Raw genomic sequence first — 18,757 nt, forward strand, 5'->3', positions numbered from 1 at the left:
TGCTTGAAAGAACATGATTGTCAGTGTTAGTACATTTACCTAAACACCTAATCTCAGACCAAAATACCATTATGCTCACTCTAGAATACTAATAACTACATAATTTAAACACAGAGGTAGCTAAACCTAACAGAAAAATTACAACATGGTTGGCCCTGGCTGGTGGCTCAGTGGATAGAGTGTCAACCCAGTGTATGAACATCCCGGGTTCAATTCCCGGTCAGGGCACACAGGAAAAGCAACCATCTGCTTCTCCCCTATCCCTCTCCCCTTTCTCTCCCTCTTCCTCTCCTGCATCCAGTGGCTTGATTGGTTTGAGTGTGGCCCTAGGCACTAAGAACAGCTCCAATGGAGCACATTAGCCCTAGGCACTAACAATAACCCGGTACTTGAGCATCGGCCCCAGATGGAGTTGCCGGGTAAATCCCGGTCAGGGCACATTTAGGAGTCTGCCTCACTATCTCTCCTCCTCTCACTTAAAAAAAAAAAAATTACAACATGGTTTAAAAATCTCCAAAGTAGCTAGTCACCAGAGTAGCTAGATATCTTAGACAATTAAGGCCAGGTGGAACAACCAAAGTATTTCTCTTTGGCTACATCTTGGTCTCAAATTATGTTCTTGATATTCAGATTTAAAACCATTTAAGACAATAATGGCATTCTGAATATAATTTACCTTTCAGAACTCTTACTTGTATTCTCAAAAGAAGCTTCTACAGGTAAATTCTCTTGTTTAGTGAAAGCATACTTAAAGGTAAAGTCTTTCCTGTAAGGAACTCAGACCACAGCTCTGAACTTCTGTGTGTTCATGAGATGTAATCCTGAATGTCTTGCTCTTTTTAATACTTTTTTTAATTTTTTAATTTTTAAATTTTTTTATTTTTTATTTTATTTATTTATTTTTTACAGAGACAGAGAGAGAGTCAGAGAGAGGGATAAATAGGGATAGACAGACAGGAATGGAGAGAGATGAAAAGCATCAATCATTAGTTTTTCATTGCGCGTTGCAACACCTTAGTTGTTCACTGATTGCTTTCTCATATGTGCCTTGACCGCGGGCCTTCAGCAGACCGAGTAACCCCTTGTTGGAGCCAGCGACCTTGGGTTCAAGCTGGTGGGCTTTTTCCTCAGACCAGATGAGCCCACACTCAAGCTGGCAACCTCGGGGTCTTGAACCCGGGTCCTCTGCATCCGAGTCCGACGCTCTGTCCACTGTACACCGCCTGGTCAGGCGAGTGTCCTGCTCTTGATTTTTCCTAAGCCTAAAGTAAAATCCTACATGTGACTGCTATGCACCAATACAAAATTAGGTAATCTGGAATCGGAAGGGATCATATAGCTTCCTGATTTGGCACAATCATCTTGATGACACAAAATCTAAGACTAAGAACAGTTCAGCGACAGCCCTAACATCATAAGATATCTAACCACAACCTGAAATGTAGGGAAGAGGAGCTGTGTGTTTTATTATTAATAATAGAATCTTATCTCTTCTGATTCAAACTTCAGATGAACACTTACCGGGAAATATCAGTATGTCTCCTTAAGATGCACATTTTGTAAAGCGAATCTTCTAAAATAGTAAAAAGAAGATAATGTAGATTTGAAGTCTTATTATTCCACCTAAGGGAAAAAAATTTAGTGTTAAACAAGATATATAGCTATCATGTGTAGAACAAAACTGTATTGTTCACAAGACAAGGAAGAAACACACTTACAGAAAAGGAAATTTGAACAATCTACGTGAAGAGTCCTCACTAAAAAAAAAAAAAAAAAAATTTAAGAAAAATTTAAATTGTCAGCTGAATTACACCACCCAAAAGGCAAACAAAATTACCTTCTACTATCTTTATATAATGGAATACAGATTGCTTGATTCATTGATTTTCCAATTACATCCTAAATAAAATAAGATTAAAAATATTATTAGAGCGCTTACATAGATGGATAAATACTCCACAGAAAGGGAATGACCATCCCTGGTTAAGTCTAGTAAAAATGATCTATATCATCAAACTTCTCCCACAGAAACTTGAACGGCAATGGTAACAGCAAGGGAGAGAGGAAATCCTGAGCTGGAAGGGGCCCAGAGATGAGCGTGGGGCACATTACGGACCATCTCCCCATTGTCACCACACCGACTCGCCCCTCCCCTCCGGAGTAAGCGATGCAGCAGCTCTGTAACTAAGAACACTCACAAGTGGGTTCTGGGAACAAATACTAAAGATGCCAATACCTTCAATAATCTTTTCCACTTTTAACTGGTGTAAGAAACTAACAAGAAGAGGAAATATTAGGGTGAACCATATAAATCTCCCGGTTTTGTTCATCAAAACTGGCTGAATATCAGCATTTTTGTGTGGTTCGAATTAATAACTATGCTCATTTACATAAATGAGCCACATAGCCCTGGCTGGTTGGCTCAGCGGTAGAGCGTCGGCCTAGCGTGCAGAGGACCTGGGTTCAATTCCCGGCCAGGGCACACAGGAGAAGCGCCTATTTGCTTCTCCACCCCTCGGCTGCGCCTTCCTCTCTGTCTCTCTCTTCCCCTCCCGCAGCCAAGGCTCCATTGGAGCAAAGATGGCCCGGGCGCTGGGGATGGCTCTGTGGCCTCTGCCTCAGGCGCTAGAGTGGCTCTGGTCGCAACATGGCGACGCCCAGGATGGGCAGAGCATCGCCCCCTGGTGGGCAGAGCGTCGCCCCTAGTGGGCGTGCCGGGTGGATCCCGGTCGGGCGCATGCGGGAGTCTGTCTGACTGTATCTCCCTGTTTCCAGCTTCAGAAAAAAAAAAAAAAAATGAGCCACATAATGTAGACGTTCTTGCTCTAACACAAAGACATGCATTTCAAACTTACTGCCGGCTTTTGCAAACATTGATCAATAATGTTCTCCATCCGCCTTTTCACAAAATGCAATGATTTTCGAGGGTAGTAAGGAAACAGCAAAGGACTTTCTGGTTGCAAACAAAAACAGAAACAAACAAACAATAAAGGCTGTAGTAAACCAGATGATCAGAAAAAACACTCCACCCTTAGAGCCAGCCCGCACAGCTTATCTGATGGTGGAATTCTCCCTGGCCACCTCATGGTGCCTACACACAACCTCACTAAAAATGGCGTGGCCCCTGCCTTCCACTGTTCCCTGCTGACGGCCCGCTAAACACAACCACATTAACTGCAAGCCAAGTCCTGGCAGCTTACTGCTCTAGATGCTATTTCCCCCCCAAAATCCTACAGTGTGTTTCAGCTGACTGTGAGAAGAAAGGGCAGATTTGGGAACCATGGGACATACAATGAAACTAAGTTCATTCCTCCCTATTCTTTGCCACAATGGAGTGACAACAGCCGTCCTGTGCTGTTTTAGAAGACTATGACAATAAAAACAAAAACAGGAGACAAGAAACCAGTGAATGAAGATAAGCTCTTCACTATAAAAAGGCTACTTTTTCAGTAGAAAGTAATAATTTAGCATTTATTGACACCAACTGTGCTGGGTTCTTTTTACATCTGTTATTTCTATTGTTTAAAATAGTTGTACAAAGTAAGCATCATATTCTCCATTTCACAGATTAAAAAAAAAAATAGATGTAGGGGGTTCAGACAATTGCCCACTATGAAATTGACTAAGTATGGCCCTGGCCAGTTGGCTCGGAAGTAGAATGTTGGTCCAGCATGCGGAAGTCCCGGGTTCGATTCCTGGTCAGGACACATGGTAAGTGACCATCTGCTTCTCTATCCCTCCCCCTCTCTCCTCTCTCTATCTCTCTCTTCCTCTCCTGTAGCCATGGCTCAGTTGGAGCAAGTTGGCCCTAAGTGCTGAGGATGGCTCCATGGCCTCCACTCAGATGCTAAAATAGCTCAGTTGCCGAGCAACAGAGCAATAGGCCCAGATGGGGAGGGCATCACCCCATAGTGGGCTTGTTGGTGAATTCTGGTTGGGGCGCATGTGGGAGTCTTTCTGCCTCCCACTTCTCACTTAAGGAAAAAAAAGAATGAAAATGACTAAGTGTCTGTGCCTTAAGCCCAAGTCCGACGCCCAAGCACACCCTCTCCCACTGCACCCTGCAGGCCTCCCTCGCTCCCTCCTCACAGCATCTCGTGTGTCAGCTAAGCTGGAGAAGATAAACGTTAATCTCCCACAGCTGACAGATGCTGTCGCATTACAGAAAGTTGTGCGGTCCTGTCCCCAGTTCCTGGCACAGAGCTCCTAAAACCTTTGGAATTTCCTGAGTGCTCAGGGTGATAGGAGCATCTTTCGTTCCGATGAGGCCATGTGTACCAGGGCCCTAGAGAGCCTCAGCAAGGGGGCGGGGCACCGTGGAGACCAAGCCGTGAGAAGTCTGAACTTGCAGCCCCATCCCCAGCATGTGGGTGGAGAAGTCTGAACTTTCAGCCCCATCCCCAGCATGCGGGAAGGAGAGAGAAGCTGGTTCAGGCACCAATGGTCAGTGCCCTAAGCAATCATGCCTCTGCTACACAATGAAAACACCGTACCAGCCCCTGAACAACAGGGTGCAGAGGGCCTCTGGGCAGGCGGACAGCAGTGAGGTTCTGGGAGGGCGGGGCACCTGGAGGGCCGTGCCCCTCCCCCAGGCCGTGCCCTCGGCATCCTTTCTAGGCTGTTTCTAAACCATAGATAAGTGCTTCTCTGTATTTTCAACTAATGTAAAAGTGTATTTAACAAAAATTCAATGTGATAATGTAGACAAGTCAATGTTTAGTCCGCAGTAAAACAGGCACTATGGAGAGGGGATGTGAGGAAGCAGCTGGTTTCTGGTGAACACACATTCTTCACCTCGTTCCGAGGCTCCTAGCACGATGACGCTGTTCCCTCGTTCCGAGGCTCCTAGCACGATGACGCTGTTCGCTCCTAGCACGGTGACGCTGTTGCCTCGTCCCGAGGCTCCTAGCACGGTGACGCTGTTCCCTCGTCCCGAGGCTCCTAGCACGATGACACTGTTTCCTCGTTCCGAGGCTCCTAGCACAGTGACACTGTTTCCTCGTATTACCGCCACCCCAGGACAGCTCTGCTTCCCACTTCCTGCCATCGCCACACAGTCATCCACCCCAGATTCACACAGCGACCAAATTCCCACAGATTTCCTTAGATAAGTCTACCACCACTTAATTTCAACGATAAGGTCTTGTCCACATATAGGGAGGGTGAGCTTTGCTCACGGTGTCTGTGAGCTCTATCCACTGCACCACCGCCTGGTCAGACAGAACTTCACTATCTTAGATGAAAACATTTTAAAATCATTTCTTTGCTTTCTTAAAGAGTAATCTGACTACAGTGGAGCTATGTAATAGCTCTATCCATGTGTGATGTCCGTCAGTCCTCACAAGAACCTGTGGGGAAGGTGCTTGCTATGCTCAGTTTACTAACGAGGAAACGGCAGGGTGGACGGGCCAAGCTCACACAAGCTAGCAAGCGATGGGGCTAGGAGTCTGCTAATTACAGGGCCTGGGTTTTTAACTGGCCTCAGTCCTGATTTCTGCTACTTGTATCTGGTTGTTGCTTATTGGATGAACAAATGAGGGACAGCAGGAGGGAAGGAATTCTCAGAATGTTGCTTACTGTTCTTTTGATTTAACCCTGTAAGTCCCAATTCTTCTAAGACTGGGGCAAAAGTAGGTTTACAGGTGTTGAGTATGTGAAACACAGATTTTATTCTTGCATTATTTACTAATTATCGTCATTTTCCATACACCCAACTGTACCCTCCTCTGCCGCAGCTGTGTTGCATGGCGAGTCCTGGGACGAGCAGAGACACGTGCAGACGAGCAGAGACACGTGCAGACGTGAGAGCCCCTGGACGGAGGGCGGGGGAGGTCAGGGCTCCCGCTCACTGTGTTCATCGGGAGGCTCGGGGAAGGGGGCGCCTGGAGAGCCCCTGAATGGAGGGCGGGGAGGCACAGGGCTCCCCGCTCACTGTGTTCATCCGGAGACTCGGGGAAGGGGGCACCTAGAGAGCCCCTGGACGGAGGGCGGGGGAGGCACAGGGCTCCCGCTCACTGTGTTCATCGGGAGGCTCAGGGAAGGGGGCGCCTGGAGAGCCCCTGGACGGAGGGCGGGGGAGGCACAGGGCTCCCGCTCACTGTGTTCATCGGAGGAGGCTCGGGGAAGGGGGCGCCTGGAGAGCCCCTGGACGGAGGGCGGGGGAGGCACAGGGCTCCCGCTCACTGTGTTCATCGGGAGGCTCGGGGAAGGGGGCGCCTGGAGAGCCCCTGGACGGAGGGCGGGGGAGGCACAGGGCTCCCCCTCACTGTGTTCATCGGGAGGCTCGGGGAAGGGGGCGCCTGGAGAGCCCCTGGACGGAGGGCGGGGGAGGCACAGGGCTCCCGCTCACTGTGTTCATCGGGAGGCTCGGGGAAGGGGGCACCTAGAGAGCCCCTGGACGGAGGGCGGGGGAGGCACAGGGCTCCCGCTCACTGTGTTCATCGGGAGGCTCAGGGAAGGGGGCGCCTGGAGAGCCCCTGGACGGAGGGCGGGGGAGGCACAGGGCTCCCGCTCACTGTGTTCATCGGGAGGCTCGGGGAAGGGGGCGCCTGGAGAGCCCCTGGACGGAGGGCGGGGGAGGCACAGGGTTCCCCGCTGTGTTCATTGGGAGGCTCGGGGAAGGGGGCGCCTGGAGAGCCCCTGGATGGAGGGCGGGGGAGGCACAGGGCTCCCGCTCACTGTGTTCATCGGAGGCTCGGGGAAGGGGGCGCCTGCCTGACAAGGGCTGTGGCCATGGGCCAGCCTGGTGGCGCCGGGACCACGTCACCGTATTGGGCTAATGTAGCCCTTCCTCTCACTTAAAAATTAAAAAAAAAGGAAATGAAAGGCATAACAACAACAAAACCCTACCACTCAGGAGCACACACGGACGCATCATGATGCTTCCAGAGGTCTACAGATTGGAACTAGCAAAACAGACTTCTCTGACCTGTAGCCTCGTTAGTTTTCTTCGTAATACCCTATTTTTATAAGGCGCAAAACAGACAATACTTAAGAACAAGCAATCTCCGTATATCACAGTTAATGTCAGTGTTTTGGATCACGGTAACGTCATAGACCATTTGTTATTCTGCTGTTTCACTAATCAAAACAGCACAGGAGATAAAGCTAAAGAAGCTGATAAGGACTCAGAGAGAGTTTAGCAAGTCTGTTAGCAGATGTACTGGTCTCAAATCAACAATCTGGCCAAAATCGACTCGGTTCACAAAATACCTTTAAGGTGGCTGCTGTTTTGAAGGAAGTCATACCACTGGTTTCCTTCTGTGTTGGGGGGTGACACAAGATCATCATCTTCATCTTTCAGGTACTAGAAATACAGGATTAAAATGTAGATGAAGGAAACCAAGACATCAGGCTGCAATAATTGTTTACATTTAGCATTATTCTATTAATAAGTTAGTCCTCTTGTGAAGTACATTGCTGTTATTCTAAGTGGTCACCAAAATTTGCTAAATGCCATGGCAACCAAAGAAACTGCTAACTACTACAAGATTAATATGCTGCAAATGTGGAAACTATAATAAATCTCATTTAAACTTTATGAGTTCAATTTTCATGAAGCATATTTTAAAAAATAATGATCATTAAGTTAAATCCAAAGCCCATACCTGACCAACTTTTTCAACGTTGAAGTATTTTCCTTTCCGATTATAAAGGTCTGGAGCCTAGAAAGAGTAAATACAATTTAACTCATAAGTCAACTCACACACCAAAAACATCTTTTTTAAAACTAAAAACTTTGAGAGAGCTATTGAATGCAGTTACTTTTTCTTTAATGGACTGTAAGATATACATACAAATAAAAGTTCAACCCACAGAACTTACGTTTAATAAATAAGCACTACCATTCTTTAGTTCAATATTTTAAAAAGCATTAACTGCTAAGACTTCAATTAAATTATAGATTAAATCTGACTACTTCTTACCGTTACCCAAGTTTACTGCAATTATTAAGGAAAAACAGCGTAAGAGAAATACCAATATCCTACCTCATTGAAATGTTCAGTAAGAAATTCAGCAACAAAGGTGATATCTTTTTGAGTCATCTATCAGAAACAAAAAAGAACAAAAAGAAAAAAAAATCAAGATAAAAGAAAGCTTCCCAATAATAGAAATATCATGTAATAATAAACGTGACTCTTTTACTATCTACTAAAAGCCACAGGCCAAATAAGCAAACTTCCTTTGAAGAAGTATCAGTAGATATCCAGAAGATGTCACTCTGAACATGTGAAGTCCTGGGGCTCTGAGGAGCATGTAATGAAACATTTAAATCCATCTTCCAGTCGAAGAATCCAATAACTCCCTCCTGGCCTAAGCTGTTTATGACGTGATGCGTGTGCTACGATGACACCTAGGTGTCCCTCCTCCGGGAGCGGGGGGCGGGGGGGCTGCAGGCCCAGAGAATCCGCAACCTAAGCTAGGGGCTGTCCCCAACAGCACGGGCTCCGCGCTGGCCTCAGCTTCTTGTGATGACTTTTCTCTGCCTTTTCCCCGGGTTCCTCAGCCTTCTAAAAAGTACAGTTAGGTCCCTCCTAACAACGTATTTCACGTCCCAAAATAAAGGTAAGAATGAAGTCCTAGAAGAGCTGATGTGAACTTTCCTGGTTTGCAAGGCCAGTCAGCACAGCACAAGAATGTCCTTTGGGTTGAGCCGCACGTGATCCCTTCCTGCTCCACTCCACCGAGGCGAATTCTACTGCCCTCCGTTCTCGCAGGCTCAAAGTTCCCTACCCTGTCTGAACCCTGTGCGCAGGGCGAGGTGGCCTGAGCCGCAGGAGTCAAGTGGGAACCCTGCCCTACTCTGTGCGCTCTTCCTGGAAAGAGACGGCATTGCTACTTGTCACAGTGCGGCCGGTGAGAAAGAAACCGGCTCACCAGACATCAACATAGGCACCAATATGTACGTACTAGATTTCCAAGGAAAATACAAATGCAGTTAAGATTCAAGGAAGTTAACCCTTATAAAATTAGCCATAATAAAGACATTCTGTGAGGTAAAACAGAAGGCTTACCAAGATCTGTCTCATGTCTACAGCCTGAAAACCTCCTAATTACTATATAAAAGGAGTACCAAGACCAGCAAAGCTGAGCTCAATCAGGGCATAATTCACACAGCAGAAAAATATACCACTGTCTACTACCTTATTCAGCTCGGGAAGTACGTGGTCTTCTGTCATTCTCAACATTGCTGAAAACAGAAATTTAAAAGCCATCTTTAAAGAGAAACTACAAACATAGTTTTAACTATAGATGTTTTTCCAAGACTAAATGTTTCACTAGACCAGATTGTCAACTTTCAACAGCTGCTTTTCCGCAAGGAAAGCTTCCTTTCCTCTAGAAACTGAAGGGAATCGATACATCTACGGAGGAGACCTGCCTTTGGGCGAACAAGGCGGCGCACAGATGAGGTAATGTGCTGTAGAACTGTACACGTTAGAGTTAGATCATCTATTAACCAGAGTCACCCCAGTAAGTTTAATAAAATTTTAAAAAACCCTAAAAGGTCAAGAATCTAAACTTGATTTATATTTTTACATTCCAAATGGTTGGTCTATTCACCCTAAATTCTTTATTTTCCATTTTCTCCCTTACCCCAACCCACCGCCACTCCAGACAGACTGCTGCCTTGTGCTAAGACTATGTTTGCTAGGATTCCCCTTCTAACCTGGTGGTGCTTCTCTTAAAATCTGCAAGTACGTCTTTTTTCCAAAAGCCCTAGAAAACCAAGCAGATGACTTTCTTTCCCTTGGGCTTTTTTGCTCCAGAAAGATATTTGCACTGAAGTTTCTGTGGCACACGTGCACTCATCCATGGGTCAGTGTAGTCTTTCATCGCGTCTCTGTGGCTGTCCCCATCAGAGCTGTGTCTCTGGGCCACAGTCAGGAAGACCCTGCATGTGCCTTCTGCACAGTGTCTGAGTATGCTCATCTGTACAAGGAGACCTGATTTGGTGTTCACCACCCCACATCAAGTCTCCTTCCATCACCATCTATCCCCCACTCTACCATTTTTAAAAAATTAAAACCATTTTTAATTCAAACTTCTCAATTGTTTGTGAAACCAGCCATAATCTAGGTCCCCTAATTCATTCATTTATCCATCTAAAAACTGCTTACTGAGCACAGCACAGGTGGTAGGGAAACAGCAGTGGAAGAGAAGCCCCTGTCTTCATTAAGACGACATCTTACAAAGAGCAAACAGGTTTGAGAGCTGACTAGTGGCGGAGCCGGATTACAGTGAGAGGTCTCCAGAGCACAGATCCGGTGTGCTCTGCACAGTGTCCTACTCTAACGATAAGGACTGACCAAGACCGGTCATTCACTTCTCTGCTAACTGGCTTCTTAGTGCGATGAGAATGTAAACTGCCTGAAGCACTCCAACAATTATAAGTAAACCAAACTACTACTTCTGCAAAGGAAAATGATTGCTGCAGTTTCTGTCATTTATTCTAATTAAACAGGCTGGCCAGATAAACACTCTGGCAACCCATTCTGGCTAGTGTTGGTTTTGAGAAAAAACTAAAAATTATAAATGTCAACATCTGCAGACCGCATTCATGATTTTACCAAAAGCAATTTCATTAGGTTGACAAGTATAAAGTCTGTTTTTAAAGTATCAGAATCAAAGATCTGGGCATTTGTTTAAAGATGCTAGCACATTACAGGTAATTTATTTTCTATTTTACTCTTTACTAAACATTTAGTAAATATGGGACTAATTCCATTTATAAATAAACTTTGCATATGTTGGAGGGAAATGTATGCTGGATTATTTCAAAGATTTTTAAGAGAGATCACAAAAATAACAGTACAAATGGACCTAAATAAAATATGCATACACTGTAAAGTGAGCATGCAAGTGTTTAGTCAAGTTAATATTTTGTTAATTACCTACAAATGCAAAGAGCCTGTGGAGATACAAAAAAATAAAAAAGGGCCACAAGTCATCTCCACCCTATTTAGCTATGCATCTCTGTCCAACAGAGGTGACAGTGGGAATGTTCAAGTTCTGTGCTGTCCAACATGGTGGCCCCTGGCCGCGTGTGGCTACCAAGCACTTCAAATGTGGCTAGCATGACTAAGAAACTGAATGTGTAACTCTATATAACTACAGCGGCTACCGTACCGGACGGCACAGATCTAGAGACAGAGACTGAGGTATAAAGCAGGAGGTAAGCTACTCAGGGGCAGGGTCTGTGCCATATTTTTCTCTCTCTTTATTAATTCTAACACTGAATGATGCCTAAATCATAGCAGGGATTTAAGTGTTATTTTAGCCTGACCAGGCGGTGGCACAGTGGATGAAGCATCGACCTGGGAAACTGATGACCCAGGTTTGAAACCCCAAGGTTGCCAGCTTGAGTGCGGGCTCACCTGCTTGAGCATGGGCTCACCAGCTTGAACGTGGGATCACAGATATGACCCCATGGTTACTGGCTTGAGCCTAAGGTCACTGGTTTGAGCAAGGGGTCACTGGCTCAGCTGTCACCCCCCAATCAAGGCACATACGAGAAAGCAATCAATGAACAAGTCAGGTGTTGCAACAACAAATCGATGCTTCTCTTCCTCTCCCTTCCTATCTGTCTGTCCCCCCTCTCTAAATTAAATTTAAAAAAGTTATTTTAACCTAAGGAGAAATTACAAGGTAAAAAAAGAGTTAATTATCAGTGAGTAACACAGACAACCAATACTACAAGTTACATCGGAGGGGAAGGGAGGACAGATGGATATACAGAAAAAATAAGACAGGCTGTGTTTTAAAAAGAGTGAAAACTGGGTGAAGGATAGAAGTGGGTTCATTTATACTATTCTCTCTACCTTTACAGGTATTTGAAATTTCACTAGAGTAAGTGAAATATTCTAAATTGATATTCCTACAATTTTTTAAAAAGTATTAAAAAAATAAGAATGCTTTACTTACCGACATAGAGCCACCGAAAAAATGCTTTGAAGTTTTTCATACTACTATCTATAACTCTAAAAAAAGATAAAAATAAATAAAAAATACAATTATTACATAGGGTTCATGTAACATTTTCCCATTGTGCAATATAACAACCCTATTGTTCTGTTCTATCTCATCTGGACCACATTGAAGCCTTCAGAACAGATTTTACAAATCAAACACACACCGAAAGATAAAATTTCAAAAGAGCAAATCCCAATTCTTTTTTAAAATAAGGCAAATGGCTCAGATTCTGGTATAACAGCCTTGGCGTATACTAGTCTCGCTTAGCATTTGTAAAAGTATGAAATCCGTTACTACCTTTGCAAATTAAAAAAAAAACCCAGAAAAAACATTTTCAGCATTATTTAGTTCAAAAAACAGCCTCCCTCGTCAGTAAGAAATAACATAACCTCAAAAGAAAACCATTACTATACATTTGTACTAAGACTACCTCCGATATCCCCGGACATTATTTTTGGAAGTTAATTTTTTTGTCCTTACAATAATGGATTGCAAGACTTGAATTTTCTTGTGCTTAACACAAATATACCCCCCAAATTAACTGTTATAAGTTGATGCCATCTTCAAGTTGATGAAATTGTTTCTGAATACAGAGATGAGTATCATTAAAAAAAATCCCTTTAAACTTATATCTATAAGATAATTACTCTAAGCAAATAATGCCTACATTTTTCATTCCTAAATCTCAAAGCCCCTTCCAAGCACTAAGTTTCATAATACTCCTGGAGAGGAGGGTCATTATCACTACCCTTTCTGTAACCAATAAAACCCTTCACTTAAAGCAGTGGTTCTCAACCTTTCTAATGCCGTGACCCCGCAATACAGTTCCTCATGTTGCGGTGACCCCAAACCAAAAAATAATTTTGGTGGCTACTTCATAACTGTAATTTTGCTACAGTTATGATTCAGAATGTAAATACCTGATATGCATTATGTATTTTCCGAAGGCTTTAGGCGACCCTGCCAGGGTCGCAACCCACAGGTTGAGAACCGCTGACTTAAAGGACTGTCACATCTCTTATGCTAAGTAGTATGATCAAAACTCTATTGCAGGAAAAAGGAGGAAAGAAACAAAGTTCCTTTGTGTCTTTCCCAATCAATACTTTCACCCTAACCCCGGGGAACTCCTGGCTAACATAAAAATTCCCACTGCCTCAGTTTCTCTATCTATAATGTAAAATAATGCTATAAGTACTTATCTCAAAAAAGAAAAAGTTTTAATACCTTTCATTCACACTGAAGGTGACCAAAGAAAGCTTAATATTATGTATTTACTCAATGTAATTATGGTGAACCAAAAAGTAATTCAACATACATGAGAAGCAACATCACTTTTCCTCTCATTTTGTCTTCTGAGCATACGCAGCTATAACCTCTACCTTCCAAAGCCCCACTGAAACGACAGTGGATTGGTGGGGAAATATGTGTGTGTCATGAGCTCACAAGAGAAGAGAGCAGTAGGAAGAAACTGCTCTCTGAACTGTCCAAAGCTGAGGGAGGACTGGCGACAGACGGAGCACAAGGAGGCAGCCAGGGCCGGACACCGTGGAGAGCGCAGCACCGAGCCCCGCACCCTGCGAAGCCCAGAGCCGCTCAAGTCCTCGGCACAGCAGGACAAACTGAAACAGCGTGGTCAGTATGTTCTTTCCCAGAGAGCCCAGGGGTTTACCTCCCCGACAGAACACACATGCAGCGTCCTCCGAAGAAGCAGAATGCACGGGGAGGAGCCGAGGCCGTCGGCTGGGTGCCGCCGACGCAGCAGAGCCCTGAGCACGCGCACGCAGGCACTCGGCCGGCTGCAGGCTGCCCGCACGCCGAGGCCACGCAACTTCAAACTGCCTCGTGAATAAATCCGAGTGAACCCCGGCGGCAGGTACTGGAAGGAAGGAGCTTGCAAGGAGGGACCAAGACAAACAGAACAGTGACCCAGGGAGTGGAGATAATTCAGGGGGCAGCAGAGACTGTCAGTCCCTGCCCTCAGAGAGACCCAAGCACACCGCTCTCCTGGTCGTGTTGTGTCCCCAGTGTCCTTTGCTTGCTCCCCACCAAACCCACTTCCCAGTGCGGGAGAGCTCGCTGCTCGGCTTCAGAGCGCTCCTCCTCTCTAAGCACCCTGCTTCCTCCCGCCCGCGGCCTGCAGGCGCCCCACGTGCTGCTGGCTCCCAGCCTCCTCCCCTAACGAACGAAGGAGGAGGAGAGAGAGAGAGAGAGAGAGAGAGAGAGAGAGAGTCACACCATCAGGGTGCGCTGCACATCCAACAGGCACCTCAACACACTGACAGCGTGAGCAAAGCTAACATCACTGAGGAGGGGAGATGGACACCCTGAGGGACACTCCCCCAATGACCTCGTTCTCTGGCTGGGAGGCATAATCTGAATCTAATCACACACACAAAAAAGTTCAGTATCAGACAAACCCAAAGTGAGGAACAGAAGCTCTACGTGCATCTTTATATACACTGTCTTAAGTCTTCCCCCTTCCAGGAAACGCCAGTGCCCCTCCTCCAGGCGCTCAGGGCCTACGCTCCTAACCACCCTCGTCTCCTGATTTGATCACCCACATTCAGGCACTCAACGATTCTCGTTATTCCCACCCGTAAAACATACCCAGCGTCCGACCACCCTTCCTCCCACAGCTTCTGTCTGTCCCCGCCTACTCATGACACTGAGTGAATAACAAGAGGGGCCTCTTCAACATGTCCCTCGTATCCTGTCCCTCCACTGCTGGTAACTCCCGAGGAGCTCCCATTACACCCAGAGGAAAGGCCAAAGGGCTTATACCTGCGCAGGCTCTACACAGCCTGCTTATCTCCACGACCTCTCAGCTCACCCTGTACCGCTCCGCTCCCTTTAGCTATGGTGCCTCCCTGGGGTCCCTCAAACGTGCCAGGTGTGCACCAAACTCAGGGCCTTGACACCTGCTGCCTCTCTTGCCCCCAAATACCAACAGGGCCACTCCCGCCTGTCTCTCCCCCCCACCACCTTTCCAGCGAGGCCGTCCATGAGCACCAGCACAGAACTGCACCCTGACCCCCCTAGCCTGCCCTGGGCCCTCCCCCTGCCCCCGGCTGGCTTTCATCACTACTCCCTACCACCACCTCACACTTCTAATTACTCGTTTCTTTACTGTCCGCCTCATCACATTAGAACTTAGGGTCCATGAAGACAAGAATTTGTATCAGTTTGCTCACTGCTCTATCCTCAGCATCTAGCATAGTGTTTACAACAGTCAGCTGCTTAGCAGATGTGTACTGATGAATGACGGTGTTGGATAATTAAGTCAGGTATGTTTCTCAAAAAAAAAAAAGACAAAGATATAAAAAATATGAGAGAAAAAATTTTTACTTCTTTGTCTTTCCATAGAAGATGAATCCATGAAGTCTATTATCCAACCAATTATATTTCTAGAGCAAAAATGTAGTAAACAAAAAAAGAGAATAGGAAATTATCAAAATAATACACTAGAATTCAGGTTAAAATGGCCATTTGCTTTTTATCAGCACAATGAATGAAAAGATACACATCTGAAAGTGCCACTGTGAAATTTCAAGAATTTAGAGACGAGGAAAAAAAAATACCCTACCGAGGAACAAGAATGAGAAGCACCAAACCCTCATTAGCAACAAAAAGTCCAGAATACTATACAGTAATGCTTTCAAGTTTTTATGAGAAAATTATCTCCCCTTCAAAATCCTATGTCCAGTGGAAACCACCAATCAAGTGTGAAGGGAGGAGAAAGACACAGAGGAGAGAGGGTTCCCGCACACGTCTTCTTTCTGAGTAAGTTACTGGAGGCTCTTCTCCAGCAAAATGATGAAATAAGCCAGGAAACAGAGGCGACCCTGGAGGTCTGGCCCTAACCCCTGAGAGCAGTAAGAAAAGGCTGGTGGTGCGGCTGCCAGGAAGGCGGGGACACAGGTCCAGACTGGCGCTGGGGACGGGACGGAAGGGGAGGAAGGGCACCAGCGACGACGGGGGTCCCAGCAACACGACGCGACCCCGGAGATGGGGAAAGGACCTGAGGACAGGGTGCAGACAGTGCAAGAAAGCAAGCAAGAAAGCCAAGAGTCCAGAAACAACGAACAGAAACACAGTGAAGAAGAACTTCTAAAAACTCAGGGATAAAAGAAATGCAGTAGTCATACAGTTTCAAAATATGGAGGTAACCCACAGAAGAACTAAAAGTAGCAACAGCTATAAGAGTTCCAAGGTCCCAGAGACAGCAGTTGGGGTTAAGGATACAGGGACAGGAAAGTACTGCTTTACCTGATGCTCTTGGCTGGTGTTAATCATGGAAAGGTATAATTCTGACAAAACCTTTTTTAAGTTCTTATTTGCAAGTGAAAAGGGAAATGTTCTCGGGTCAGTGAGTCCAGGTGTCCCCAGTACTTACTGAAGGAGCTCATTCGCTTTGAGTATGAAAGAACCCACAGCAGTAATAGCATCTAAAAGGAAATGAATAAGTATAAGAATCATTTGTCAAGTAAGTCGAGTGCGTCTAATGTCCTCTATTGAAAAACGCACTGCCTACCTTCGATTCCCGCAGCATCCAAGCCGAGGGGTTCGTACTTCTGCCTCCACGAAGCCATCCCTTTCAGCTCACTCAGATGGTACAACAGGGACTCCGAGCCGCTACGAAAACAGAGCGGAAACCAATCAGCCCCACTGCCACCAGCAAGGAGCCAGGCAGCTACTGCCTTGTCTGAACATCCCTAAATACTCAGAAATAAAGACTGAAAGTAACTAATTTTTTTCTATGAGAAATATTATAATTGTTTCTCAAAACAATCTCTAAAAACTGCAGCAGAATCATTTGATCATCAACTACCGAGAGGAGCACGTGACCACAAATTACGATCGGTAAGAAAATCACACTATGTTCCAGTTAGCCCTGGCACTGCTCAGGCAGGCAGTGTGGCCCGTTAGTTCTCCCGACGGCTGTATGTTTAACACTCAGCAAACACTTCCTGAGTTCCAACTTGAGGTCCGGCGCTATGCTAGGTACTGGGGACATGATGGTGAACAACACAAAGGGTTCTCGCAACAGTCTGGCGGGGCAGACAGGCAGGCCCACACAGTCAGACGTCACACCATTCCAACAACCTTCAATGCCTTGCAGGAAGGGCGCAGGGTGGGGCGTGACAGAAGAACCAACCCTACCCTGAGAGGTCAGGGAAGCCTCAATGAACAGGTGATACCTGAGCTGAGATGCAAGTGAACAGCAGGGGGGGGGTGCACAGAGTGGGGTGCACAGAGTGGGGTGCACAGAAGCATTAGGTAGGAGGAAACATCAGGTTTGAGAAGGCCACCACTGTGGGTAAAGCAGAGGCGGCTGTGCTAAAGGCTATGCAAAGGTCCTGGGGATGAGAAGGCACTTGTTTTTAAGTCCGAGTAACCTGACCAGATCCACTGTGGAGAATACATTTGAGGGGCACAGTGTGGGTTGGGGAAGACCAAAGGGCACGGCAGTGATTCAAGAGAAAGGTGAGGAAGGCCTAGGGCACTCAGCATAGAGTGATTTATCAAAATTCAAGGCAAACACTGAGCACATCCACCTGCCAGCTGCTTCGCTGAAGGAGCTGGCGGGAGAAACAGCACGAGGCTTGAAGATCCAGGACTCCTGGCTCTGACCCCCGTGACTCGGGGCCAGCCACAGGGCCATTCTGAACTACAGTTTCTCCTACGTAAAACAAGGAGAGCCATAACCAACGCCTTCCCAACCTATCAACTGCAAACGCACGTAATGTTTTTTGTAAATACAAAAATAATATCCAAACATACGTAAATTCACTGTTCAATAAAGGGTATATGCCCTATTCAAAACATTCCTCATGGCTGGGTGAGAAAAGAGCCCGGACAGAGCCTCCCCTGGTGAAAAGATGTTGGAAAACAAAGTCCATAAAGCAGAATTACTGGATTGATTACTTATTATCTTGGGTGCTACGAGATTCCCCTCAAAGGCCGATGCAATAATTTTAGCTAGAAAAGACTCAAAAAGACAATGACAGATGAAGAGAAGGTTGCAGAGAAAAGAACAACGCACAGTACACACCAGTGCAATGACAAAAAATCCTACGCCACCTTCATACCTCTGTAAGTGACTGATAACCAACTTCTGTATACTGGAGTACGAAGACTCTATGGACTGGCCAAGCTTTTTCAAGCCCTAATTCAGAGGAGAAAGTATAGTTAGTATGCACGGAAGATACTATATGCCACTCCAAAAAAGTACTTAAGACTGTGTTCACAGCCACCGAAACCCAGAGACTTTCACCGCACCCACCTTCACTGTTAACTGGTTCATCAGCAGGGTCTGAAGCTCAGCACTGCGGCGGAAAAGACAGCATGGTGAGTCTTCGCTCTTCAAAATCTGAACGGACCCCTTAAAACTTTACATTTCACATTATAAACGAAGTAAACAAAAAGGAAAAGCCAAACAGAAATGAAGAGTCTGTGGTCCTCACAAAGGGAACAGTCCTGTCCAGAATCAGACCGAGGCGTACATGAGGCTAAACTGGCATTTCAGCTCAGCGAGGAGAAGCTGGAACACCGGATGAACCATACGGGCAATTACCTTAACATTTCAAAAAAAGAAAAAGAGTCTTTCACGGCAGACAACCAAATAAATCACATCTGGGACATGTGAGTGGAACAAAAAATAAACCATAAAAAAATAAAATAAAAATACCAGAAGAAAATCTAGACCCATCTTTGAATACTCTTAGGATGGGAAAGGTCTTTCTGAGGGTAACACTAAGGCAGACACTATTAAAGGTTCATTTCGCTA

General features: G+C 45.8%; 1 protein-coding gene across 1 annotated transcript in view; it reads right to left on the bottom strand.

The window, feature by feature from the left end:
• The window catches only part of ANAPC4 (anaphase promoting complex subunit 4), a 37,372-nt gene that overhangs the window by 3,108 nt on the left and 15,507 nt on the right, over window positions 1-18,757 (bottom strand). The window contains exons 13-25 of the mRNA XM_066280925.1: window positions 18,254-18,296; window positions 18,060-18,136; window positions 16,502-16,602; window positions 16,364-16,415; window positions 11,923-11,978; window positions 9,144-9,190; window positions 7,989-8,045; window positions 7,608-7,664; window positions 7,213-7,306; window positions 2,856-2,953; window positions 1,838-1,899; window positions 1,719-1,757; window positions 1,522-1,623 (exon numbers count right to left, since the gene is read on the bottom strand). Of these exons, the coding sequence (XP_066137022.1) occupies window positions 1,522-1,623; window positions 1,719-1,757; window positions 1,838-1,899; window positions 2,856-2,953; window positions 7,213-7,306; window positions 7,608-7,664; window positions 7,989-8,045; window positions 9,144-9,190; window positions 11,923-11,978; window positions 16,364-16,415; window positions 16,502-16,602; window positions 18,060-18,136; window positions 18,254-18,296 (885 nt within the window). The remainder of the gene's footprint in view (window positions 1-1,521; window positions 1,624-1,718; window positions 1,758-1,837; window positions 1,900-2,855; window positions 2,954-7,212; window positions 7,307-7,607; window positions 7,665-7,988; window positions 8,046-9,143; window positions 9,191-11,922; window positions 11,979-16,363; window positions 16,416-16,501; window positions 16,603-18,059; window positions 18,137-18,253; window positions 18,297-18,757) is intronic.

This window comes from Saccopteryx bilineata, chromosome 5 (genome assembly GCF_036850765.1).
Source record: "Saccopteryx bilineata isolate mSacBil1 chromosome 5, mSacBil1_pri_phased_curated, whole genome shotgun sequence".
NCBI lineage: Eukaryota > Metazoa > Chordata > Mammalia > Chiroptera > Emballonuridae > Saccopteryx > Saccopteryx bilineata.